General features: G+C 52.9%; 1 protein-coding gene and 1 pseudogene across 2 annotated transcripts in view; both read left to right on the top strand.

Moving 5' to 3' along the window:
- The window catches only part of USH1C (USH1 protein network component harmonin), a 45,816-nt gene that overhangs the window by 9,724 nt on the left and 9,481 nt on the right, over positions 1–26,611 (top strand). Inside the window, exons 5-18 of one of the 2 annotated variants that reach the window (XM_034645815.1) lie at positions 4,000–4,108; positions 4,243–4,267; positions 4,473–4,530; positions 4,841–4,935; positions 6,895–6,979; positions 7,920–7,979; positions 8,140–8,196; positions 8,508–8,650; positions 9,688–9,753; positions 10,112–10,236; positions 13,313–13,386; positions 18,366–18,518; positions 20,064–20,180; positions 25,462–25,512. In XM_034645815.1, coding sequence (XP_034501706.1) covers positions 4,000–4,108; positions 4,243–4,267; positions 4,473–4,530; positions 4,841–4,935; positions 6,895–6,979; positions 7,920–7,979; positions 8,140–8,196; positions 8,508–8,650; positions 9,688–9,753; positions 10,112–10,236; positions 13,313–13,386; positions 18,366–18,518; positions 20,064–20,180; positions 25,462–25,512 — 1,218 coding nt within the window. The remainder of the gene's footprint in view (positions 1–3,999; positions 4,109–4,242; positions 4,268–4,472; positions 4,531–4,840; positions 4,936–6,894; positions 6,980–7,919; positions 7,980–8,139; positions 8,197–8,507; positions 8,651–9,687; positions 9,754–10,111; positions 10,237–13,312; positions 13,387–18,365; positions 18,519–20,063; positions 20,181–25,461; positions 25,513–26,611) is intronic. The other variant, XM_019805859.2, reaches the window with a different exon arrangement.
- Positions 2,670–3,230, top strand: LOC109490543 (annotated as a pseudogene).

Here is a 26,611-nt window from a genome sequence, read left to right as displayed (position 1 = left end):
AAGAGCATAAACCCCAGAGCCAGACTGTCCTGGCTTTGCTACTCATGAGTTATGAGACTGTGGTGAAATTACTTAACCCCATGCCTCAGTTTTCTCATCTATAAAGTGGGGATAATGATAACACTCCCTACCTCATTGGGTTGTCATGAGGAGTAAATGGGTTTATATTATAAAGTACTTATTAAAAGTGCCCCACACAGAGTGCTATGTGTTTGTTAAGTAAGCAGAGAGGGAGATTTAATAAACACCTATATTGTGCCAGGCAGTGTGCTCACAACTGGTTCTCACTATATCTTCCCCATCTTACGGGGTTAATAGAGGCTCAGAGACTTGACTAGAGTCACAGCCAGTAAGTGGCAGAGTCGGGATCTGAACCCAGGTCTCCTGACTGCCAAGCCCAGGGATCTCTCCTCAGCACCCCAGCTGCCTCTCCCTTGGGGTCCCACACCTCCATGTCTGAGCAGAGATCGGCCGACCTCCAGATCTCGCTCCTGCTGGAAGCCAGAGCTGTGTTTTTGTGTGTCCAGGTAGAAGAGGCCCTCCCAGCCCCTCCCAAAGCTGTCTGCTTTGTTTGTTATCAGGCTGCCAAGACAGGGGCTTCAGGGGGCCCCAAGACTTACGGTTCAGACCCCGTGGAGCGGGAGGTGGGAAGTGGGAGCTGACAGACATTGCCTTGTTCTAAATCCCTGTCTCACGGCTTGGCGGTGGCGGCTGAAATTTCAGCCACTTCATTACCCCTCTCCTGTGGGGCACATTTTCCAGCCCAGAAACACAGCCAGAGAAAAAACATAATGAGCTCCTCTCTTGGCATCGACTGAGGCCCTCTTTTTTTTCCAGGGCGAGCTCACCTCCTAGGACAAGCATTTCTTGGTGATGCCTCCATGATTGGGGACATCAGGGATTTTAATGAAACTTAAGAGTTTTACCTTCCCACCTGTTTCTCAGGCTTATAAATTATCTTCTCTTTCTTGGGCTGACAGGCTCATCTGTCCTTTGTGCCCCTGTCCCTCAGATTGTCATCTCATTGTGGCCTTTGCACAAAGGGCCTTTTGCAGAGCTCCACGCTGGAGCGAGAGCTAGAGGAAAGCTGATAGTGTCGCCTGAGCCAGAAGTTGTGTGGGAATCATTCTGACTGGGGTCCCAAACAGGTTCCCTTTAGGAACAAGACAGGGAACCTCACTCAGAGGAGCTTGGGGAAACTCCGCCTCCATTCACCTGTCTGGGGCTCATGTTTCTGGGAAGCTCTCGTGCCTGAGATCTGAAGACAGGAGAAGATTCTGGAAGGCAGGGGAGAGACTGTTCAGACCCAGCCTGGCTGGACTGAAGGCCCTGCTGATTTGACCAGTTTGGTCTACCCCCTGGATATATATTAGGTTTTTTTCAGGTGTGTCCTCTCTGAAGCTAGGCCCTCTGCTCTGCACAACATGCTCTGTCATCCATGGCTAGAGGACGGTTCTGTGTGCCTGGGTTGTCCCAGCTGTAAAATGGACAGAGTAATCTCTGCCTTTCCTATGGGACTTGAGGTCACCTGTGACAGGTGGCAAGAATCCAGAGAGGACAGGATGCGGGGAACTGCAGCCAGGCTTGGCCAGGTGCCCTTCCTCTCTGCTTCCTGATGCCCAAGAGACAACACTTGTTGTCAGGAGGGGAGACCTGACTGCAAATCCCAGCAACACTGTTTATTAACCAGGTGACCTTGAGCAAATCACTTTCATTCTCTGAGCTTCAGTTTCCTTATCTGATTAACAGAAACAGAATTGCTATGAAAAGTGGGTGCAAGGAACTAGCCCAGCTGCTCTCCTCATATGAGGTGTCCCCAGAAACCTAGAGAGTTCATTAGTGAACACCTCCCTCTGGCACCTTTTTGAGCCCCTTGCCACTCTCATCAGGCCCCTGAGAAGATTGGGGTCTGTGTTGGGGTGTGGAACGGAAGCATTCGGATGGCAATATTGAGGAGGTTACACTGTAGGGGTGTTGTAGACCATGGGAGTTGGCCTAGCCAAACCCTTCACAGGCTGTGTGCCCGCCCAGCTCCCGGACCCCACAGAGTCAAGTTGTGTCCCCCACATGTACCAACAAGTCCCCAAAGGACAGTACATGTGGTGTGAGTGAAGCCACCAGCTGGCATAGGCCATCCTCAGACTGGAGAGGGGCCTCCAGGATCCAGTCCCTGTTTGGCAGCTAATGGCTGGTGACCTTACACAAAACATCACCTCCCTGGGCCCCAGTTTCATCTGATGTCTGAGGGTCCTTCTAGCCCCGCAGCAATGAAGGGAGGAGCTTCCGGACTGATCCCCAGAGCCAAGGCGCTCGGAGGGGTCCACAGCAGCATCCTGCAGGGGCTGAGCTCATCGCAGATCTGTGTCCAGGGCTGGCCCTGCAGGCCTGTGAGCCCCTGTCTGTCCCAGTCTAATGATGCCTGAAGTCCTGCTTGGAGGGTGGGAGTATGTAGGGCTCGGGCCCAACGAATGATAACAATAGTGACCATGTATTGATTACTGACCGTATGCCAGGTGCTGGCCGGCTTTACACGGACATGCTTATGTAATTCTCAGTGACCAGAGCATTTCCTCAGTTTACAGATGAGAGGAACTGAGGTTCAGAAAGTTCAAGAGACTTGCCCAGGTCCTTTTTCCCTCTTCTGGGGACAGCATCCATAGGCATTCCGAATGCTCCAGCGTTTGGCATATCTCCATAGGCTTTTCTACAGGACAACCTCGAACAAAATGAGGTTGTCCTGAGTCCCTCCTAACAGAATCGTTTACCTTTAGACCAAGACAGTTGGGAAGGCACCAGACTCTGCATGTGGTGTGTGCCCAGGCCACCTCCGAGGAGTTTGTGCTGTGACACCTACAGTTCTTTTTTTTTAAAGATGATTTATTTATGAGAAAGAGAGGAGAGCGAGAGAGCGTGGGGGTAGGAGCTGAGAGGGACAAGCAGGTTCTGTACGGAGCGCAGAGCCCAACGTGGGGCTCGATCTCAGGGCCCTGAGAGCAACACTGGAGCCAAAACCAAGAGTCGGATGCTTAACTGACTGCGCCACCCAGGCGCCCCAGCACCTACAGTTCTTGGGAGGTTGTCTAAAATGAAAAAACACGTCAGCAGGGCCGATGGTGTTCCAGGTGTGCTAGGTGTGTTTGTGACGGGATCAAGCGTGCTTTCCTTAGTGAGAGCAGAGCAGCAGTGTGAAAGTGTTGAAGGCACAAGCACAGAGTCAGAAAGCGAAATAAAAAATGATTTTTTTGAGTAATAAAAATTTTTAAAAGAGAGAGAATTACCCAGGGTACTTCATTGAATAAGAATAGAAGCAGGGGTTTGAATCCAGGTCATCTGATGCCAAGGCCTTGGGTTTGTTCCCGGATCTTTGCTAACGCCCAGCCTGGGAACTCAGAGGTCAGGGCTGGGGCAGAGTTAAACTGTCCCCTGAGCATCCATGGAGGGGAAAGAAAGAGATCGTGTGTGTGTGTGTCAGTGACGTGAACTTGAGTCAGGAATCATGGAGGTTCCCCACCCTGACTCAAGTACGGTGTTACAGTGATTACCGAGGACAGGAGAGCCTGCTCCTTGGGGTGGGGTGGGACAAAGGTCAAAGAAGAGCCGCTTGAATCTTGGTGAAGGATCGCCCTTTGCGTGGGTTCCAGAACCTGGCGGTGACCCAGTGGAGCAAAGGGGGCACTGGAGTGAGGAGATAGAGTCCTGAGTTCTAGCTCCAGCTCTGCTACCCACTCTCGGTGCCTCTCACCTCCCGTGTGGGTCCCCCATCTGCAAAATGGGCCAGAAAGGCTGCTTGGACGTGGCACCACCGTGGGACCCCTCAGGCTGATGGAGGGTAGGTTGGTCATAACAAGGAACTAGGGTACATACCAAGGTTTCTTCTGAGGGAAGGCATGGTCATCGTCCCTTTTCCTGGAGAGCAGGCCCAGAGCATCTGGGGGCACACCTGCCCAGCTGCCGGTTGCCCCCTCAACCCGGTGCTCATTCCCTCTGTCTGTGGCCAAGGTGGGGGATGAGATCGTCCGCATCAACGGATATTCCATCTCCGCCTGTACCCACGAGGAGGTCATCAACCTCATCCGCACCAAGAAGACTGTGTCCATCAAAGTGAGACGTGAGTGAGGCCAGAGGGCAGCGGGCACCGTTGGAGGGGTGGGCTAGTGTGGGGGAGGCAGCGGGGTCCCCAGCTCCTGGGGGAGGAGGGGAGGGCGGAGGAGCCGTCCTAACCCCCATGCCTTTCTCCCACAGACATTGGCCTGATTCCTGTGAAGAGGTAAGCAGGACATTCCTCTGCAGACAGACTCTTTGCTGTGGGCTCAGGGTCCTGGGATCGGCCGTGGGGTCTGGCTTCAGCCAGGCCAGCACTGCTCCCGGGCCAGCGGTGGCTGGAGGCTCCAGACGGGCCCACCTGGATTTGGAACCTGGCTTCTCAGACATCTCTCTCTAATGACTGCTCTTCTCCTTTCCCTTCCCCCCAGCTCTCCTGACGAGCCCCTCAAATGGCAGTATGTGGATCAGTTTGTGTCAGAATCCGGGGTAAGGGCCAGGAACATCTGTGATGCGGCCTGGATGGGGTTGTCTTCAAGGAGGGGCAGCCGGTCCCAAAGGGAGGGCTTGCCCCAGAAATGTGCGTTCAGGGGTTTCGGGCAGGCCCCCAGGGCATCCAGAATGTCCCTGAGGGTGGTGGGCCCTCAGCCAGTCCCAGCGGGTGCAGACGTAGCCCCCAGGGACAGAACGGCGAGTGGTCTTATGTGGGGACAGTGCTTGCTGTAAAGGGCTTTATGAAGTTAAGAGGCCGCTTGCACAGATTGGACGCCCAGTGACCCTTATCCCATCCTTCTTCCAGGGTGGACGGAGTAGCCTGAGCTTCCCTGGCACTCAGGACAGCAAGGAGAAGAAGGTCTTCATCAGCCTGGTGGGATCCCGGGGCCTTGGCTGCAGGTGGGGGGGCAGGCATGCCCTGAGGCTCACTCATGGCCAGTAGACCCCAGTAGACCCCTAACACCGCTCCCCTTTCTCACTGCTGCTTCTGAGGGGATGACACTTCCTCAGGGCCTGATTTCTTCCCTGTGCTTCACAACAGCCCTATGTGGCCAGAGGGACAGCTCTAATAGGCCCATTGTACAGATGAGGAAACTGAGGCCCAAAGGCAGAGCCATGTTCCTTGGGTGGGCCCTCAAGTCACTGCAAAAGGAACCTGTCCAGCTGGTCATCTCTGTTACAGTTGTCTTTTCATTTATTACCTTGTGGGCTTCCTTAGGTGGCAGCCAGGGCATTGTAGACGGGCCACGTGGGGTGTTCTCATTAAGCACACAGGTGCTACCGTTATAGATCCGGGTTCCAGCTCTGCTCGCCATCTACGAGCTCTCGAACCTCGGGCTAGTCGCTTAGCCACTCTGAGCCGAGTTTCCCCCCTATGAACTGGGGATAAAAATACCCACAAAGCCAGTTGTTGTGAGGAGGGATGAGGTGACAGAGGTAAGTACCAGCTTAGTGCCCAGCAGATAGTAAGCAGCTATCAAACAGTAGCTATTATTATGTAAGTTTTTTGTATTATTTCCATTCGTTCACTTTTATTCAACACTTCTCTGCCAAGCATAAGTGATAAAAAAGTCCCTCCTTCCTACAAGATTACACTATAGAATATCGTGAACATGGAAGCCACTGAATAGTGACAGCAGTAAGTGGCAAGGACTCTGATGAAATTGTGTTCTGTGTCAGAGATGGCAGACAGATCTCCCATCCCATGCTATTTCTAATCAGTTAGTGGTGGCTGCCTGGAGTACTGCAGTTGTCCCTAGAATAATGCGAGGGTCGGGGTGCTGACCCCCTGCCCAGTCCAAAATCCATGCATAACTTTTGACGCCTCCCAAATTTAACTACTAATAGCCTATTGTTGACCAGAAGCCTTGCCAATAACATCAACGGTTGCTTAACACATATTTTGTGTTTTACATATTATATACTATATGCTTATGGTAAAGTAAGCTAGGGAAAAGAAACAGTGGTTAAGAAAATCATAAGGAAGAGGGGCGCCTGGGTGGCTCAGTCATTAAGTGTCTGCTTTCAGCTCAGGGCGTGATCCCGGAGTCCTGGGATTGAGCCCCGCATCAGGCTCCCTGCTCCACTGGGAGCCTGCTTCTTCCTTTCCCATTCCCCCCTGCTTGTGTTCCCTCTCTCTCTGGCTGTCTCTCTCTCTGTCAAATAAATGAATAAAATCTTGAAAGAAGGAAAGAAAAAGAAAGAAAGAAAGAAAGAAAGAAAGAAAGAAAGAAAGAAAAGAAAAGAAAATCATAAGGAAGAGAACATACGTTTACAGCATGTACTGTAAGAAATCCACATATAAGTGGACCCATGCAGTTGTAACCCAGGTTGTTCAAGGGTCGACTGCTTTGAAAAGAACTCTAAGGCTGTATCTAGGTTTGGTGGAAAAGAGTGTTGTGATCGATTAGTGATGTCTGGCACAGATGTGGGAGGGAAAATGACAGTACAAATGCCATCCTTGGTGTAGGTATCTTGGGAACACTGAGGAGGGAGCAACTAGCTGAGGCTTGGGGATAGAATAAGGAGTTTGGTGAGAACCTTGTAGAAGAGATAGCATTTGACTCTTAAGGAATGAATAAGAAAGTGCTAGAAAGAGAGAAGAAACAGCCTGTGCCGTATATTGGGTGAGGGATGGGGCAGCGGGGAATGACAAATAGTTTTCTTGTGGCTTTTGCCGTGGGGAAATGAGGCTGGACAGGTAAATGGTGGCACACCATGGGTAACTGAGCCTCATGGTTGACCCGGATCTGAGCGGCCAGAGCACCGGACATGCAAGCAGAGGGGACAGGACACTGAGAGTGAACAATGCTGCAGGGATGAGCAGAGCCTCACCAGCATCTCCCGTCTCTTCCGCAGCATCTCCAGCGGGCCTGTCCAGAAGCCCGGCATCTTTATCAGCCATGTCAAGCCTGGCTCCCTGTCTGCAGAGGTGGGGTTGGAGGTGAGCCGCCCTGAGACGATCCCAGTGCGGGCATGGGTCAGACGATGATCACACAGTGACAGAGGCACAGGCTTCCCACATAGCCCTCTTTCGGCAGCCACTGGCTGCTGAGTCCTACCCACCCCCGAGGGAAGGCTTCGCACTTGATCTTTCTACAGTCGTCCCCAGCTCTGAGAGCCTTTGGTCCCGAGCTTAGCAATGTAGTGATAATAAGAACTGACATGCACTGCGTGTTTACTGGGAAGGTCTTTGTTCTGAGCCCTTTAAAATTTATAAGAATGCTGAGAATTAGGTACTGTCATTATCCTCATTTTACAGATGGAGAAACGGAGACCTGCAGAAAGTGTGTGATTTTTCCAAAATCATGTACTTAGTGTGATTGGGCTGGGATTCAAACCTACGTGGTCTGGTGCAAGATCCAGAACTCTTACTCTCTACTTTGGACAAGTTACTCCTGTTTCTGTGCTTCAGTTTCCTCTCCTATGAAATGGGGGCACTAGCCTTCCTTCTAGGGTCATTGTGTGGATTAAATGAATTAATACCATATGCTTCCAACAGTGCGTGGCACATAGTAAGGGACTGACGAACGTTAGCTATTATACAAATTATTATTATGGCTCAACACAGCCTCTGCTATATGAGAAACCCAAAGGCTCCTATGTCTACAAACTGAGTTTTAAAAGCAAATGTCATAAATTCAGCCAAAGGAATGAACCTCTAATGGTATAATATTTGAGAGCTGATAAAAGAGATATGAAGTGGAGGTGCCCTGGGAAGATCCCATCAGAGCTTTCTAACTGGTGTATTCATCAGGAACAGTTGAGGTGCAGCCACTTGAAGACTCAACTTCTGACCCTGGCCGCCAGGGGAAGCCCTTCCTGCAGATGAGTGGGTTTACAGAGAGTGCAAACACGCTGATCCCTCTCCATTTCTCCACCAGACAGGGGACCAGATTGTCGAAGTCAATGGCATCGACTTCTCGAACCTGGACCACAAGGAGGTGAGATGTGGGGTTTTCAGCTGCTGGCCGTTATCCTGTCTGCCCTTCACATCTCATGCCCCTCCACCGGCCATGGGGTCTGAGACCATCTGTGCTCTCTGGAGGCCTCGAACTGCTCTGGTCTGTCAGGCTTCAGCCAGCTGTCCCCTTGTCCCCCCAGGCCGTGAACGTGCTGAAGAGTAGCCGCAGCCTGACCATCTCCATTGTAGCTGGAGCCGTAAGTCCAGAATGCCCTGGTAGGGGGCCCCATGACCCCTGACCTCCAGCCCCAGCCATTCAGACCCCTGATCTCTGCCACACACTCCTAGAAAAGGTCGGAGGGTCTCCATTCTGGAAACTCTGACAGAGCGAAGGGAGAGATCTCTGCCCAGCCAGGAGAAGCTTGTCCAGAGACAACGGGAGCCACAGTGGCTGACACGGGGGCCACGGCCATAAGAAGACAGCCTGCGTCTTGGTCCCCAGGGCTGTGGCCGTGGGTGCCCAGGTTCGCTGGGAGACTGAGCAAGGGGCCTCTTTTCACTCCCTGAGGGCCGGGAGCTGTTCCTGACAGACCGGGAGCGGCTGGAGGAGGCGCGGCAGCGCGAGCTGTGGCGGCAGGAGCTTCTCATGCAGAAGCGGCTGGCAATGGAATCCAACAAGATCCTCCAGGAGCAGCAGGAGATGGAGCGACAGTGAGTGCGGCGTGGCCCCCCGGGCCTCCCATACCCCTCCCCGCCCGGTGTACTGGCCAGCATCACCTGCCCCCCTGAGGCCTGTCCTCAGATCACATGGGTTCGGGGGGGCTCGGTGCATCCATCCCTGGCCTCCAGACCACCAACATCTTCCCTTGTACCTGAGGAGAGCCCCTGACTTCTAAAACCCGGGAGCACGGAAAATGGATGCTGCTAGCAGTAGCTAACAATTGTTGAGTATCAGTCATGTGGCTGGCTTGGGATCAGCCTCTTGTCTATGTTTTACTTAATTCCCAGAAGAGCTCTGGAAGATAGGTGGTATTAAGCCATTTTACAGGTGAGGAGACTGCGAGGTCTTAACTCAGAGAGGTTAAGCCACTTGCCAACAAAGTCATATATGGCCAAGCTGGGATTCACTCCCGTCTGTGGTAATAAGGCCTGCTCTTCCTGGGGTTGGTTGAGATGATGGACTGAGAAAATAAATGTGGTGAGCAACTCACACACAGGAAAAAAGCCATACTGTCAAAATCCAAATCCAGATACATCCTAGGAGTGTAAAAAGAATTTGGGACAGGAAGGTGGACAGGCTCTTCGCCTCGTCCCCATCACAGAATCAGCCTGCAGAACCAGCCCCGATGGTACCTCGCCCCATTGGCCTGGCCTTGGCCAGCAGCCCTGACTGCCTGGGGTCTGGGGCCCTCCTCCTGAAGGACCTCACGCCAGTCAGGCCCTGCCTATCCTCGGTCACTTTATCTAAATATTTGCAGGTCGACACACAAAGTGTGGCCTGCGTTGATCTGCCTCCCATCCCTGGCAGCACAGAATCTCTGCTCAGCAGTGCCAGACGAAACCACACCGGAGCCCAGGGCCCAGATTTTGTTGGACCCGCTTCCCTGGCATCCAAATCTGGTCCTGGCATCCTTGGAAGGGAGCCTGGAAGAAAGATTTTAAACCTTTTTCAAATCAGGAATCAGCTACAAGAAGAGTCCACTTCTCTCACGTGGACTCCAACATGCCAATCTGAATTTGTGTTTCAGAAGGAAAAAGGAAATTGCCCAGAAGGCAGCAGAGGAGAACGAAAGATACCGGCAGGAGATGGAACAGTGAGTGCCTGGGTCCACATGTCTGCACACACCTGTCTGTGTCAGGATTGTGGCTGGACAGAGGCTATCTCCAGGCCCACTTTGCCTGGCCCTCCTGTCCCCTGGTGGAGCCTCCTTTATTTGTAGCCATTCAGTAGACCTAGGAAGGCCCTCATGTTGGGGTAACTAGAACGCGGTCTTGTAATCCGCAGGCTGGCATTCCCACTCGACGCAGAATACAAGTACCAGGGTCTGTGTCGTCTTCACTGCGGCTAACGCTGTGCGGCCTCTCCCCAGGCTGTGTGGGGTTTCCCAGTAGGCCGACGGTGGGCCTGCGAAAGTCCTGACCCCAGTCACAGGCATGGGGATCTTATTTCAGGATTATAGAAGAGGAGGAGAAGTTTAAGAAGCAGTGGGAAGAAGACTGGGGCTCAAAGGAACAGCTGCTCTCACCTAAAACCATCACCGCCGAAGTGCACCCAATACCCCTTCGTAAGCCTAAGTGTACGTATCATGTGCCGGGGGAGGGGGCTTCCTTCTGGGGCTGGGGGTTTGGGGAGTCTCTAGACAGAGATGCCGGTCTTTCTCCACTCACCACCACCTCCCCGGGTGAAGAGGTCACGACTCCCTGGGCTGCATTTTCTTCATGGAGGGGCAGCCATGTGCCAGGGCCCTGGGGTGGGCGGGATCTGTCTGCCCCCTTGTCCTCAGGGGCCTGCTGCCAGGCTCTCCCCCACGACACAGACTCAGGCAGATGGACCTCTCCTCCTGCCCTTGGGCTGCTGACCAGGGAATGGAAAGCTGTGGCAAAAGCGAGTGGCTCATGGGACCATCATCCTGGCTTGCTGGGTGTCATGTCCACGTCCCACCTGGCTCTGAGTCAGAGCTGGGGGCAACAGCAGCCAGGAAGAGGGGAAGTGCTCATGTTGGAGAGGACCGGTGGTCCAAGGCTGAGGGGTAACCGTGGGGAGAGCTTACCTGAAGCGCCCCTGCCACCTGCATCCCTGTGTGTGGGCTGTGGTCACACCCCTTCAAGGATGGAGTCAGGGAGAGGACTGACCCCTCCTGGGCCCACACTGCGGCCATCCTGGGGCCTCAGCTCCCTCTGCCCTTCGCACCTCCTTTCTTCATCTGTCCTAGGTTCTTAACAACCAGTTTCAGGGCAGGCCTCCACCACCTGCTCCCCAGTCCACCTCTCAACCCCAACTGCCAGGATGTCTCTTCACAGGGCAGCTCACACCACCAGGCAAAGTGGGGGCTCAATCTCTGTGCTGCCTGGTGGGCTGGTGGTAGGAAGCCAAGCAAGGTAACTTGGGGGCCATAGCCACCACGAGTCCAAGTTTCCAGATTGAGCCTAACTCACTTTACATGACAAAGGGCCAGTTCTACTGCAGCTGATTGTGCTCAGCTGACCTGAGAACCTCTAGATATGGGGTTCCCCATCTCTGCTGCATCGCAGCCATTCGGGATCTTATGATGGGGTCTGGACAATTCTGGCCCCGACTTTAGAGCACACCCGAGCCCTAGAGGGACATCATCTTGCCAACACAGGCCACTTGGGTCAACGAAGAGGTTGGGCTGGGCTTCTGGATGGTTCCATTTCACCCCTCCCTGGATGCGGGGCAAACATCTGCTAGCACGTTCCTTCCTGGCAGCAGGGCATGGTGTCATCTCCGGGTCCTCTCTGAAGGACAAAACAAGCTGTCATCAGCCTCCCCCCGACATTTGGTATTAGTTGAGGATGTGGCCAGAGCTAAATTCCTGGTGAATAATCTGTGTTTTAGACAGGGAGCTAATTTGCTCTTATGAGTGAAACAGGAGCTTCAGAAGGAGAGAAATCGATTTTAATTGCTTCTCGTGAAAGTAATCCCAGTCAATTTAGTACCTTTCTAGAAACTGGGTCTTGGCTTCAGAGCAAACACACCCTCTCAGGAATTATAAAAAATAAAAGCCCTTTCTCTAGCTAGCTATTTATTTAGTGCTCTTAAACCAAATCAATCTTCTTGAATAAAAGGAGCAAGAACTTTCCCTTTGCTTGAAGATACAAGTGTTTTCTAAGGGAATGAGCAAAGCATGGGATTGATGCCCCAAGCCTGGCTGCCTGACCTAGGGCAGCTGCTGCTTCCATCCATCTCCATCTCCAGATGCACTGGCCACTTCATCTCGTTTGGAAATAAGTCAGGAAATGCAGGAAGGTCTCCACCAAGCCAGCTCAGTTCCTGCCTCTCTCCCCATCCCTGGGAGGCTGGAACAGTCCCTGTTGTGCTGGGCCCGAGGGACCAGCCCACCGCCAGCTCCTCCCTGGCCACTCTTCAGCTCTGGGGCCCAGTTGGCCAGTAGGTTGTACCTGTGAGGGAGGGACCACTCATTTTTGAACAGACAGGAAAGAGTGTGAAGTATCTCTTGCCTGGAAAAGGGAGCCCCTCATCCTAACAATGTGGAAAAGGGAGCCCCTCATCCTAACAATGTCGGTCAGACTGGCTGCTTCTCTCATCACTCCCTGTCCCAGGGGCACTGCCTGCCTCCCCATGGCTGACCCAACAGAACCCCAACATTCTGCTGAGGCAGGATAGATTGTCAAGAGGCCCCCAGAAAAGCTTTCTTTAACCCCAGCAATGAGGGAGGGGGTTGTTAAGGATCCTAGAGCTGGAAGGAGCCTTGGGAGATGAGGTTTTAAATAAGATATTTCTAGGCTTTTCTCTCCATCAAGGACCCCATCAATTAACCTCCACCCCCAAGAGACCCCATGGTTTAGAAGTTGAGGTTTTTCCTATCATACCATTAATTAATCATTTGTTTTCCTATTGTTTTATTAAGTAGCCATTCTTGTTTGCAAGAAAGCGTCAGTGTTCCACTGTTGAGTAAACCGAAACTGAGCCAAAAACAAAGGAACTTAATTTACGGCCTTTTCATAAATGAATAGGCAAGCTCTTCTAATTAATATTTGAAATATTAATAAGCAGCTCACAGCAGACTCATACACTACCTTCCACAGTCATAGGGAGGCCAAAGTCCAGGTTGGAAGGCACTGGAATGGATGATTTGCTATTCTCCACGTGATGTCAAAATTCATGTCTTCCTAACCACGTCTCCCCTTTCCTCTTTGGAATCTCCTCACCCCCACTGGATCCCCAACCCTGCCCACATAGCTCTGACATCCCCCAAGGACCCAGAGTTCCCATGGCGGTTAAGAAGCAGCCAGGAGGATCTGTTCTTGCATCGTAAGCCCTTGGCACTGAGCGTGTGTAATATTCAGATACTCCCATCCTCTGTCCCTCACTTCCCAAGTATCAACGGAATGCCCTGCAAAAATTTCTCACTTGACTGTCAGATCAGAGAGGCCCCTGTTGTTACCCCATTTTACAGATAGGAAAACTAAAGCTTCTGAGGTTGAAAGCACTGCATGCGCCATCCCAGAGCACAGCAGTTTGGTCTGGGCATCTGGGCCCTGTTCCTGCCTCTGACCTCACAGTTCCTGTAGAGGAAGCTGGCCATAGGGCATTAGGCTCCTGGGAAGCACCTCTGGCCTTGTGGTCTCCGAGTGCCTCTTGGTTCACCAGCTTCCTCTTTTCCCGGGTAGCTGATCAGGGAGTGGAGCCCGAGCTTGAGCCAGCAGACCACCCGGATGGAGGCACGGAGGAGCAGGGAGAGCAGGTTTGCAGCCCCCGCTTCGCTCCCTGGCCTTGCTGCTCTGCTTGCCCTGCCCACTGCCTCCTGCTAGCTCTGCAGACACCCAGCTCCAAGGGGCCAGCACGTGGTGGGGACCACGGGAGGGTGCAAAGCTCCTGCAAGCCCAGCCAAGAACTTAGTCCAAAACCGGAGGACAGGACCAGTGACCCGGCTGGAAGGCCCACAGATGCACGCCAAAACAGCTGGACCAGTGGTTCACATGTTTAAGCCCTGCCCAAGCCCAGCTCCTTCCTTTGCTGCTCTGGCCCCTCCGTCAGGACTCCCTAGATATCCCCTAAGATCCAGCAAGGACGTGGGTAGTGCTTGGTGCAGCAGAAGGCTGTCAAGATCCTGTTCTAGAACTCAGGCCGGGCAGGGTGGGTGATGATTTAAGGGATCTCTGCTGGCCCAGGGAACTTGAGGTTCGAGGGGTTTCCCTGTCACGCTGTCGCCTGGGGAAAGCAAGAGGCTGGTGCCCTCGTGATCTGACCACTGCTGCCTGAGCTGCCTTTTCCAGAGCTGACCCCGGGCATGGCCTTCTCTCTCAACATCAACAGGGGAGCACGTGGGCTGCGCCATGAGACAAGGCCGTGTTGTTCTGTGTGAGAGCCATTCTAGGCAGAGCCCCAGGCTTACTTTTGTGTGGGGCCACTTCTTGGCCGGAGGGACGAGCCGTCAGTCAGGAGCGGCCCTGTTCTCTTTCAGCAGAGCTCTGTGTTCACAGACGGCAGCTGTGATTTGGAAAAGCTCATCCTCCCACAAGGGCCATCTCTGGTTTTCTGGCACTGACTTCTGAAGCCAGTGTCCCGGGGAGAAGCGGGTTGGCGGGGCCCTAGGGAATCGGGGCCTTTCTCCTGCTATGTAACCTGGGGGAGGGGGCAGGTGAGTGGAGAGTGGGACTGAGGGTGCAGTTGGCTGTTGGGGTTGCCAGTGCTGCCGTTCATCTCCCAGAGCCACGTGCTCCCTGCGATCCCGACTCTGGGCTGCCGCCTGTGGAACCCTGGCTGAGCGGAACTGCGGCTCATCTCTTTGTTCTCTGTGTTCTTATAGCCTTTGGGTGGTTTTATCGTTATGATGGCAAATTCCCGACCATCCGCAAGGTAGGACGTGAGGCTGAGTGCTGTGCCATTTGCCACTGAGTTTGCTGTGGGTTTGGGCCTTTCCAAGCCTCGTTTCTTTTCCTGTGAACTCTAACCGGTGTGACCCAACCTGCTGACCCTGTCCGCGCCTCCCTGTCAGGCTGACGTCAAACGCCAGGGCACTGTCACAGAAGCATTGTGGGGGGTAAGGATTCAGGGGGCGAGACCCGCCCGGGTACCATCTGGCACTGCCTGGATCAGCATCAGCCCCAGGAGGCACAGGGCAGGGGCAGGGCCATGGCAGGAAGCTTCTACCTTGTTCCTCTGTCAGTGAGAACCAGAGGCCAAGACAGAAGCCACGGGCAGACAGTGGCATAGCAGGCTGGGTAGTGACAGCACGGGTTACGAGACCAGCCGTGCCAGAGACTGGCTGCCAGGCAGGGATTTGCTGCATCGGGTTGAGTCGAAGAGCCACACCAGTCCTAACTCTCTCCTGGAAATATCTACACGTGCCAGGATAATGCGTTCTTCTGGTCTCTGGGGCCTTGAGTTTTCTCTCTAAATCTTATTACTGCATCTCCAGGCCCCATAAGACTCTCGTTCTTTTTCTTTCCAAATCACTTTGGCATTTGATTATGAAAACACCGCTGTTAATATCTGTAGATTAGATATTTGAGATGACTTGGCATTTGGAAATCAGGCATCAGCATAAATCTGGGTGAACTCATTTAGGTGTTATAGCTCGACTGGGTCTTTCTCAAGGGATGTCGGTTCCCCTGGAAACCAAAGCAGTGGCAGCTGGGTGACCTTGATGATATGTAACTTTTCCTTGCCTGTAAAATGGGGATACCCGATGTTCCAGAAACATCTACCCTCTTCCTCCAACACAATACTTTTAAAATAATAGACGGCAATATTATTCCTGACAGAAGTTGACGTCTTTACCTAGGAACACAAATCATGGTTTATATGACATTGAATCAACTTAGGACAGAGCACCACGGGGGACTCCTTTCCACACTGCCATGGTCTCAGAAAGGACCCGGTCTCAGAAGACTGTCTTCTTCATCCTACAGTCTGACTCTGTGACTTAGAATGTCTCATTATGTTAGATTTCTAATTCTTCTCTATGCACTGTCTCTTTTAGAACTCACCTAGAGACAACAGTGCACACACACACACACACACACACACACATACACATGCACACACACAGGATTTTAATTAGAAAAAATAATTAAAAGGAGATGGAGAGGTAAAATCTTTTCCAGGTACTAAGAACCAGCCAAATGTAAGAGAATGAGCATCTCCTCCCCACACACACCTCCCACAGGAAATCATGTCACTTGGAAATTGCTGTTGGTAAAGGAGACCCATTTTCCTCTATTCATTAGCTCAGTATCACTGAATAGCTGGTATTTTTGTTTTCATTTCATTTCCAAAAGAGAACGATTGCTTCCAGGTAGAAGCAAGAGCACATCTACCCCATCTGCCTTTTCTCTCGGCCCAGACCGAAAGGATTATTTGCCATGAATTTAACTGACAGCCGAAAGGACCACAGAATCACATCCCTCATGCTGGCTCTGGAAATCCGTTATCACTTTCTCTAGAGCATGTGACACCCCTTGTGTCCCAGCAGCTAGAACACCAGGTCCCCAAGTAATACATGTGACTATTTACAGCCATGATCGTCCATGCACAAAGTTGCCCTTATTTTATAGATATTTTTAAGATAAAGGGTCAGTGTCTTTTATTGCTAAATTGGCAGTAAGTCCCGCTGGCACTCAGGGTTCCCAGGCCTGTGGCCCCATCAAGTCTGCGTCAGTGCCTGAAGGGCGCATGGTTCTAAGCCTTCCACTAGGACTGCTAGATCGCGCAAACCAGCACTATGTGCAGAAGCCCCCTGTCCNGCCCGGGGGGGGGGGGAGGGGGTCCCACGCAACTGAATAACCGCTGTACTGGGCACTAGTATGAGGTCAGTGGACAAGAACCTCCTGAATCAGTAAACAGGTGCCGCTTTCTTGGAAATGGAACAGAAACTGTCACATCTGCCTGCCCCATCCAGGAGCCCCGGCCCTAAAATGTTAGCACTGATAGTTTTTTGGGGTGGAGGGGGTGTTTGTTTGTTTGCTTAACCAACAGAATGACCACTCTTATCCTGGTGGTCCCTGTGAGAAGTCATGCCCTTATTCTAGCCAGCTGCCATTGGGCAGAATGTTCTCAGCTCCTCTTGGGGGAATTGTTGTCTGATCTGTAATATGATGGCAGGGTTCACCTATCAACTGAGCCAAGAGTCTAATGAACGTGGTAGGCGAGGAACCAAGGAGGACTCTGAAACAATGAGAATCATTTTCTCAAGTAGTTCATAGACTGCTCTGGGGGTGGGCCTCTATCCCCAAGATGGGAGACCATCTCGAAAGCATATTACCTGCGCATGGAAGTAGGTGTTGTCTTTAGGAGGGGAGGCAGGATGACTCAGTCATAGGACCATAACGCCACCCCCAAGCCTCTCCAGCTGTGGACAAAGTTGTATGTCCAGTGCTGAGAAACTCAGTTCTTCATTCCTGCCCTTAGGCTCTGGGATGATTCAGGAATTCTGAGAGAAGACCCCAGGAAGGCTTGTTGGGGGTGGGGGTGAGCTCAGTGCACAGGCAGATTTTCCCCTCCCGACAGAAATACTCCAGAATGCTGACGCTCTCTGCTGTCCCCTCTCCTGCGTGCTAACTCTGTCCTCTGTGCTGTGTGTGATGGGGCCGACGCTCCCTCCTGCCACACCCCCCGGTGCTGCCAGCTCACCTGGGCGCAGGAGAAAACAGGTAGGACCTGAAAGACTCAGGTCCAGATCCTGGCACCAACACTTACTGGATGTTTCATGCTGGGCAAGGACCTTCACCTCTCTGAGCCCTGGCTCCTTCATCAAGAGAGTGGGGATAACACATATGAGATGATCAGCATAAATCCCTAAGCACATAGGCAGTCCTTCCTTTTTCCTTGGCTTCCTTGCACTCCCATGGGAGAAGCAGCCAGGAAAGCAGGTTTTATGGGTCCAGTTCCACCAGGAAAAATAAGGAGTCTGTTTGCTTTGCGTCTCCTATCCCAAATCCTCTTGAACCCCGGCAATCAGTATAAAGCAGTTAGGCCATCCTCGTCCCCCGCCCTCATCTCCTAGTCCTGTAGTTTCTGGCTAATTCTCAGTTCAGGGGCCTGGTTCAGAGGGCCTCTACAGGATTAAATAGTCTGCAGCTTAAGCATCAGAGCAAAATCTGATGTCCCTGGCTCTGGGCTCCTGGGTCTGAGGCTGGCTCCCACCTCCTGCAGCTTAGGACAAAGGATCTCTGCAAATAAGTCTCGCCAGCTCTCCCAGATTTTCCACAGAATCTCCCAGGATGTATCTCTGTTGCCTAAATATGAGACACCTTTCTTTCCAGAAGGCATGGAGAAGGCATGTGCCCAGATATTAGGACATAAATACAACGTATTTTGTTTATACGGTGCTTTCATGTTTATAAAATTCTTTTATAGATGTTATTTTATTGGATGAGATGGCAAGCCTGTAGGGCAGGTATTTTCTTCTGTTTTGGAGATGAGATGAATCAGGCCCAGAGAGGTTAAAGCACTTACCCAAGGTCACACAGCTAGTGAAGTAAGCCAGTTCTTCTGGCTGACACCAGGCATGTGTCTCCCACTCCACAGTGGGGAGCAGCAGTTCGCCTGCCCTAAACCCGAGGTCCCGTGCCCAGTGCAGAGGGGCAGTGCTGGGGGAGGGGCTCGGCACAGGGGGGTTTTCTGGCCTTGTTGTGTACTGAATGCCCTGTTTGCCGTGCTGTGCCAGCGTCAACACGACCTTGTAATCCTTGTCATGTAAACACTGCCACATCTGCTCAGAAAGGAAAGGATAAGAAGAAAGCCAAGTATGACAGCCTGCAGGAGTTGAGAAAGAATAAGAAGGAACTAGAGTTTGAGCAAAAGCTTTACAAAGAGAAAGAGGAAATGCTGGAAAAGGAAAAACAACTGAAGATCAACCGGCTGGCCCAGGAGGTACGTGTCCTACTCACAGGCCAGGTGAGTCACCCCGGGCACAGTTTGGTGGTTCCCCACCAAGCTCCCAGGGAACCAGCTGGAGTTGTTTTCCCCAAGTGGAGTCCAAGGATGGAGTGGGCCCTGCCCTTCTGCTCATTCTGGAACGTGGGATCATCCCACCTGCCCAGGATCATGGAGAACTAGCCTCTGGCTTCGGTGTATGTTTGGAACGGAGACTAGACTCCTTGCTCAGGTATGGGTCTGAGGCTAGCCTCTCCGCCCAGATTGTCACACTTAGTTTAGCCCTTCACACACCAGGCTAAAGGTTTGAGTCTCCATCCAAGCCCCGCCAGAGTATGAGTCCGTGGCTAGGCCTGTCCAGCCTATGTGTGGCTATGAGGTCTCTCTCCTTACTTAGGGTATAACCCCAAAACTAACCCCTCTGCCTAGATTGTAGAACTGAAGTTAGCCTTCCATCCACCTATCATCAGGGCCAAGTCAGTTTGGCTCCTCTACCCAGATGATAAGTGCAAGACCAGGTTTCCCCATCATGCCTTGGCTCTGAGAGTATGGGTCTGAGGCTAAAACCCCTTCGTGCAGATGTGGTGTCTGAGGCTGCTTCCATCAACATAGGATATATCCAGGGGCTCTTGGGTGGCTCAGTTGATTAAGCAGCTGCCTTCGGCTCAGGTCATGATCTTGGGGCCCTGGGATTGAGCCCCACATTGGGCTCCTGCTCACTGGGGAGTCTCCTCCTTTTTCTGCCCCTCGCCACTCTTCTTGCGTGCTCGCTCACACTCTCTCTCTTACTCTTTCTCTCAAATAAATAAAATTAAAAAAAAAAACAACCAAAAAACATAGGACATATCCGAGGCTAGACCTCTTCAACCTGGAAATGTATCTAAGGCTGTCCCCTTCAGGACATGAAGAAAGCAATCCTCCAGCACGAGTAATTCCTAGTTCCTAGGTGAGCTGGGTGACCTGAACTTCCTAGCTATTGGAGCCGTTATTCATTCTGCTTCTCTTTAATGCTTCCATGAATCAGAATGCCAAGCTGATTAGATTACAAACCAGGGTAATCCTGGAAAATGTGAAGGTCATTAGGTCTGGCATTAGGAATGAATAAGCTACAGAATTAAAAATAAAATCCAACTTGTACTTCTGAGGACAAGGCAGCCTGGAGAGGGGAGAAAGAGTAAAGTTAAACTTTTGGAACGTGCTTGGAGCTTAAAAAAGGACCATTCTTGGAGAATCACAAGAGCCTCAGAGTTCCCGGGGACTCTGGGAGCCTAATCCCAGCTAGTTCTACACAATGCACGAGCCCCTCCTCTGATTTGGCCTGCAAGTGCCGTTAGTCCACCTGATTCCCCAGCACCCTCTCCCTCCTAATTTGCACCTCTTCTGGGGCCAAGGTGGAACAAGCCAGGGCTTTCGTGTGGAGAGTGGACACACCCAGCAGCACTTTCTACAGAAGTGCTGCTCGGCTACTGATTTGAGTGTGCCACCACGTGTGACTCAGTGTGCCCTCTGTCCTCTCCTTATTGCACTGTCCTTGGGTCCTAGGTGTCCGAGACAGAGCGGGAAGACCTTGAGGAATCGGAAAAGATTCAGTATTGGGTGGAAAGGCTCTGTCAGACGCGCCTTGAGCAGATTTCCTCTGCTGATAATGAGATTTCAGAGGTAACAGAGCCCTTCTTTCCACAGAGGCCCTCCTGCTGCCTTCAGAATGACCCACTCTAGGGACAGCGGGAGGCAAGATGGCCACCGGCAAGCCTCAGTGTCCAGGGCCGCCCCTACTAGCCCACTCTGCCTCTGTCTCTTGGGGAGGAGGCCAGATCTGTATTTCTGGGCTCATCTCCAGAGTGACCACCAAGTCCTAGCTCATCTGAGATGGTCTCTGTTAGGCACGTTGTCCTGGAATCATTGCTGAGAGTACCTCTCTCACTATCAAGTCTGTTCCAGTTTGGATGATAACCTGTATGGTCACCTTACTTATCACCCACATGTGGCATAACTTGGGACTATCCCGCATTTGGGCAACTCCCTCCTAGCCACTTGGTGTGGGCTGACCTGAGCACCCAGGTGACAGAGAAGGGATACCTCCCATGATTCTAGTTTGTGGGTGGTGGGTCTCCAGCTGCAGAAGAAACAGAAAAACATTATACTTGATGTATTGTGAAGTGGAGCCCTAGTCAGATAATTACGGAACCTCCTTGCAACCCTCCAGATGACCACGGGGCCCCCACCTCCCCTGCCTTCTGTGTCTCCCCTGGTCCCACCCCTGAGACGCTTCGCAGGCGGGCTGCACCTCCACACCACTGATCTGGATGACATCCCCTTGGACATGTTCTACTACCCACCCAAGGCTCCCTCCGCCTTACCCGTGATGCCCCACCCTCCACCCTCCACCCCATCCCCCAAGGTCCCTGCACCCCCTGTCCTTCCGTCATCAGGCCATGTGTGTGCCTCGTCTTCACCCTGGGCACAACGCACTCCACCCCCCATTCCCATCCCTCCCCCACCGTCTATTCCCACCCAAGACCTGACTCCTACCCACCCGCTACCCTCGGCACTGGAAGAGGCACTAGGCAACCACCCCTTCCGTGCTGGGGACACAGGAAATCCAACAGAGGACTGGGAGGCAAAGAACCACAGTGGGAAGCCCACTAACTCCCCTGTTCCTGAACGGAGCTTCCCACCCATCCCAAAGGTACTGCCCCTGTTCCGCATGCTGAGCCGGGAAGCAGAAAGCATGGGCAGGCCTGCTGTTGTTTCCCCCATCCTCCACTGCTTTCACGAGTGGAGCCTGGAAGAAACATCACTCCAACCCATTTTCGGGAAATGAGCGCCCCATCCGCATGTTGTGGTCACCCTGCATGTGCCTGCTTTCTACTGGTTTTGAAGTGCTATCCTGTATGGTGACCTGCCTATGATACTTGCGATGAGCAGCTCAGCTCTGTCTCCGCGTCTGTTGGTTTCTCTTTGCTCCTCTTGGCGTGTACGGGCTGGTAACATTCTATATAGTACTTGCAAGGCTGTGTTACTCAATAGCCAGAGCTCTGTGTCACAGCCAGTCACTTTTTGACACAAGCTCAGAAAACGGTGAATATGAGAAACGAATCCCCAGGTTAATGGGAGAAGGAGGGGAGGCGAAGCGGTGGAGCGGTATTAGGCTCTGTAAATGCAGGGATAACACGGTCCGGTGCTGTGTTAGGACATTACAGTGCCATTTTCTATGGAGTTAGCCAATTACACTGGCTCGAAGTATAATACCCAGAACTTTCTGGCCAACTTCCAGCTACAGAAAAAAATGAAGACAGATAGTTCCTAGAAATCTCCAAATTTACTATAAAAAGAGTAGGTTTGGGGTTTTTTTTTTCTCTTGGATGTCAGGAGGCTGAACAGTGATCTTTCTCACAAAGACATATTTCTTATTAATTGTTCTTAATCCAAAGACTATTTTGGTAGAGGCAATCCCCAAGGAAGATCTGGAGCTTTGATCCCATGGGGGGACAAACAAAATATTCCTGTGCTGCAGTAGCCCCGGGGCCGGGCTTGAGTCCGAGTTAAAGCAGCTCATGTCAGCCAAGGGTAGGAGCTTTGAGAGAGGGTGGTCAGCAGTACTGATCAGTCGTTCTTATTAACCTTCCCTGCATGGATTCGGGGCCCAGCATGAAGAGCAGAATAAGCATTTCAGAGCATTCAGGAGAGCTTGGGGGAAGGTGGAATAAAGAGAGTGCCGGGTGCCTACAAGGCTGCAGCTTCTGGGAGGGGACTCTCAGGGGGACTCCTTCTAGACCTCTGATGGGTCCCAAGCCTTGCAGATCTGACAGAGAGATGTCGTCTGTCCCAGAGCCCAGCCAGGAGCAGGTTTACAGGGGGCTGAGTTAGCCTGGCACAGAGGTCATATCCTTTGAGTGAGTCCCTCCTATCAAGATGGGCAGCAGCTTTTCCTTGACAAGTTTGACACAATAAGCATTGATTGAGCCCTAGCCTTGTGTGGAGGGGCAGTGGAGCAGTGCTGCAGGGGACAGCGAGGAAACTGGCATTCCCGTGCCTTCCCGGACTTCGCCATCTGAAGGCTGAGCAGCTGAGCAGACACGATTCAGCTTTAAAATGGCACAGGCCAGGTGCTCTGGGGAGGATTCATTCTAACGGGAGGTTGAAGGCGCCTCTGCAGAGTAAAGGGCTGATGAGCTGGGGCTTGAAGGATGACAATACATGGAGGCTGGGAGGAAGGGCATGGAAGGTACAGGGAACAAAGGTGGCGAGGAGGAACTGCCTGGGTTTGAACCCTGGCTCTACCGCTGGCTGAGTGACTTTGGGTCTGCATGACTTCACCTGTCTGAGCCTGGGGCTTCTCGTTCTTAAAATGGGAATGCTAATGGCACCTGCCTGTAATGAGGATCACATGAGTTAATCCATGAATTCATTCAAAGCTAATCCTTAGGAGAATGGCGGGCATGTAGTAGGTGCTCGACAGACATTAACCATGATCAGTGACAGATCAGGATACAAGACAATGTGGGTGAAGCTGCAAACACGAGATTGGAGGTAAACTCTATAGACTTTTATTTTTTTTAAGATTTTTTTTTTGACAGAGCGAGAGCACACAAGTCAGGATGAGAGGCAGAGGCAGAGGGAGAAGCAGGCTCCCCTCTGAACAGGGAACCCAACATCGGGCTCCATCCCAGGACCCTGGGATCATGACCTGAGCTGAAGGCCTCAGGTCTGCAAACACCCGTGTTGGCTTGGCTTGTATGCCTGCCACACCAGACCTGCCAGAAGGTTTTCAGGGCCACATCTACCCCCAGGCACCGTCCTATGTGCCCACCATAGTACTGAGTCCTTCATTCAGCACGTTCAGTGAGCACCCACTAGATGCTAGCCACTATGCCTGGCACTGGAGAAGCACCACAAAATGGGCAGCCCAGTCCCTGCCCAAACCGCCTGGTGGGGACAGGAGATACATAAGCAGGAGACTACCGCACTCCCTGGGGGGACATGGGGGCACATAGGTGCTGTGATGAGTTGGGGTGGAGAGAAAAAGCTCAAAGAGGGCTTTTGGAAGGCAGTGACACCCAAGTTAAGACCTGGGCAGGTAAAGTAGTGGGAGGAAAGAGCATGTGCAGAAATCAAGGCAAGAAAGACTGGCTGACGTTAGGTAGTGTGAGGAAGGTGAGGAGTGAGGGATGAGGTCTCAAGGGAAGGTGAAGGAATTCATGAAGGGGCTTGCGGGTCAAGCCAAAGAGCTTGGGAGTCAGTGGGGACCCAAGAAGAGTTTGGGCAGGGTTGTGATCCAATTCGATTTGTGTGGCCCACGATGTTGGAGTGTGTTAGAGCAATGCAGACAGGTTGCATCAGCTTTCCTGGATGCTACTCTTACGGTCCCCCCAACCCCGGTTGCAGAGCCTCGGTGCCCGCCCACCAGGGACAGCAGATGCTGTGTGTGCAGCCTGGGGAATGGAACCGTGGCCGGAAGGAATAGCCCGTAGGGAGAGAGGAGGCTAGACGGCACCCACAGCCGCAGAGAGAGAGCTTGGAAAGTGTGTCCCGAGTGGCAGTGGCTGCGGGTGCCCCTGGAGCTCTGCTCTGGCTCAAGTTCCTGATTTCGTAGAGCCACCCAGTAGTTTCTGTGGCCTCAAAACACACCGTGGCCATGGACTTCTTGTCTCTCTGCTGAAGATCACACTCCTGGCACCTCCAACAGGGCGAATGAACCAGGGGGTTCAGCCTGTGCATGGCGTGGATTTGCATGTGTGTCGTAGTTGGCCTGGGCCACTCCCGCCACGCCCTCGTGTGGGCTTCTCTTACGCTAACCCTTGTAGACATTTTGCCCAAGCCCACAGCCTCCACGAGGCCCTGGCGTGTCCACTATCTCCAAACCCGTCATGGTCCACCAGGAGTCCAACTTCATTTACAGGCCAGCTGTGAAATCTGAGGTCCTGGTAAGCCCCTCGGGTCCCCTCCAGGGCATCTCCAGCAGAGCAGACGAGGGCTGTCTGTCTCCTCTGGTTTCTGGAGGGAGTGAGGTGGGACACCACCTGACATTAAGAGCCAGCTCCTGACTTCTCCTTGACCAAAAGATGAATCCATATGGGTCCCAAACAGGCTGGAGCTCCCTCTAGAAGTAAGAATGGTAACAGCTCAGACTTCTTGCGAGCCCACTGTGTGTCAGGAGACTGAGGCTTTGAGGGGCTGAGTCGGTTACCCAAGGCAGAGCCAGATCTTACCACTTACTCCAGAGTCTTTCAGACCCGAGAGCTCAAGCCCTTACCTACATTGCCATCTTGCCAAATGTCCAGTGATTCCGCTGGCCCTGGCCTCAGCCCCTAAGGCCTGGCGAGGCACGAGGTGGAACACCCTCAGATGGGGTACCGTCCAGAGCGGAGCCACTCACTCTCTCCGTCTCGCCCCTCACTCCTCACTGGACTGGGAGTGTGAGGCATGGTCCTGGGGGAGTGGTAGAGTCTGCCCATCCCTAGTTGCCTAAGGCTGAGGGAGCTGGGACTCATGTGGAACCCCATGTCCCCGGGGGGGGTGCCAGGCACGGACTGGCCTCGCAGCCACGGTGGGAAGAGAGTCAGGCCAGAATTTTTCTTCCCCTTTCAAGGAAATCCTATCCAAATGTCAGGGCAGGACAGCGCAGATACTTATTTTGAGCTTTTGCTGTCCTGTCAGCTCCCCAAAGAGCAAAGTTCATGCCCCTGGGATCACCTGCTGATGCATCCGAGGGGCGTTCCCTGGCCGGTGACAAAGGGTGGTGTCTGCCTGACTAGAGCTGGGTAGCTGCCGTGTCTGGGGGTGCCGGGCCGGCCCCTGACATAAATCAGGCTGTGTCTACCTGGAGCGGGATGTTGGCAGGGCAGCCCCAGGCTGGCAGGCCCAGAGTCTGGCACCAGAGGGCAGACGAGGCCTGTTGGTAACGTCCAGCATGGAACTTTTTTTTTTTTTCTGGCAGCCGCAGGAGATGTTGAAGAGGATGGTGGTTTATCAGACAGCGTTCAGACAAGTAAAGCAATACCTGTCGTGTGTCTGTAGTCCTCCCCGCCACCCCGTCCCTCCTGCCCTGACTTCTCTCCCTGGGAGTGCCAGTTGGCCCCGAGGCGGCCCCAGGGGCCCTCTGCCAGAGCTGTGACCCTGTTGCCTCCAGCCAGGACTGGGGAAGGGTCTCATAGCAGGAGGGCACCCTGGCTTTATTAGACCCCATGCCCCAGCTGAGAAAGCAGCAGGATCCCTGGGGGCTCTGCTCTTTTGCCACTGTTTGTCCAAAGAGGAGAGGGCAGAGGGAAGCCGCAGATGGTTGCAGAGGCCAAGATGGGTCCTCACTCCAGCCCTAGGAGAGAAGGTGTCTCCCTGCCCCTTCCCCTGTCTTGTCCCCTCGAGGCAGATCACAGCTTTGCCTGGCACTGAACCAGTCAGGGAGGAAGAGGTGGTCCAGGTCCTCCACCTGTAAGGGGGACTCCTGCGCACAAGGATATGGATGTCCTTCCTGGTCCATGAGTGGTATCAGGCAAGCAGCCCCTAGCTTTCCCACCTCCTGGGGGCTTATGTTCACAGAGCCAGCCACTGGGCTGGCAGTCTCACCACCAGTGAAAGAGACCCCCAGATAGAGAAAGATCTTGCCGCCAACCCCACTGCTAACCCACTATCACACCGCAGGCTGATTTGACTATAGGCAGAGCGACGGGGAGGTGTCAGCTTCACAGGGACACATGGGAGTTTGCAAAGGAGGCTGCTCCCAGCCCAGGACTGGGGACTGACAGGCGACAGCTAACACTGGGCCAAGCACCGTGTCTAAATACTTTATGTATATAAACTCACTTGATCTTTATAGTAACCCTAGGAGGTAAGTAGATGAGAAAGTGAAGCAGAGAGGTTAGGAAAGGTGCCCATGATGTCACAGCTCCTGTCAGGCCCTGGATTTGCATTCAAGAGGTCAGGCTGCACGGTCGGGCTCCTCGCCGCTCCACCATCCCCACTGTCTATCAGGAGATAGACATTAAAGGCCTTTTGTTTAGGGCACAGACAGCCCTCCAAGGGAGAGAGGCTGGAAGGGAAGAGCCCAAGGACCCACACTGGAAGTCAGACTCTCGCTCCACTACCCACTG

This window comes from Ailuropoda melanoleuca, chromosome 16 (assembly GCF_002007445.2).
Source record: "Ailuropoda melanoleuca isolate Jingjing chromosome 16, ASM200744v2, whole genome shotgun sequence".
Taxonomy (NCBI): domain Eukaryota; kingdom Metazoa; phylum Chordata; class Mammalia; order Carnivora; family Ursidae; genus Ailuropoda; species Ailuropoda melanoleuca.
This window is presented reverse-complemented; position numbering and strand designations above follow the sequence as displayed.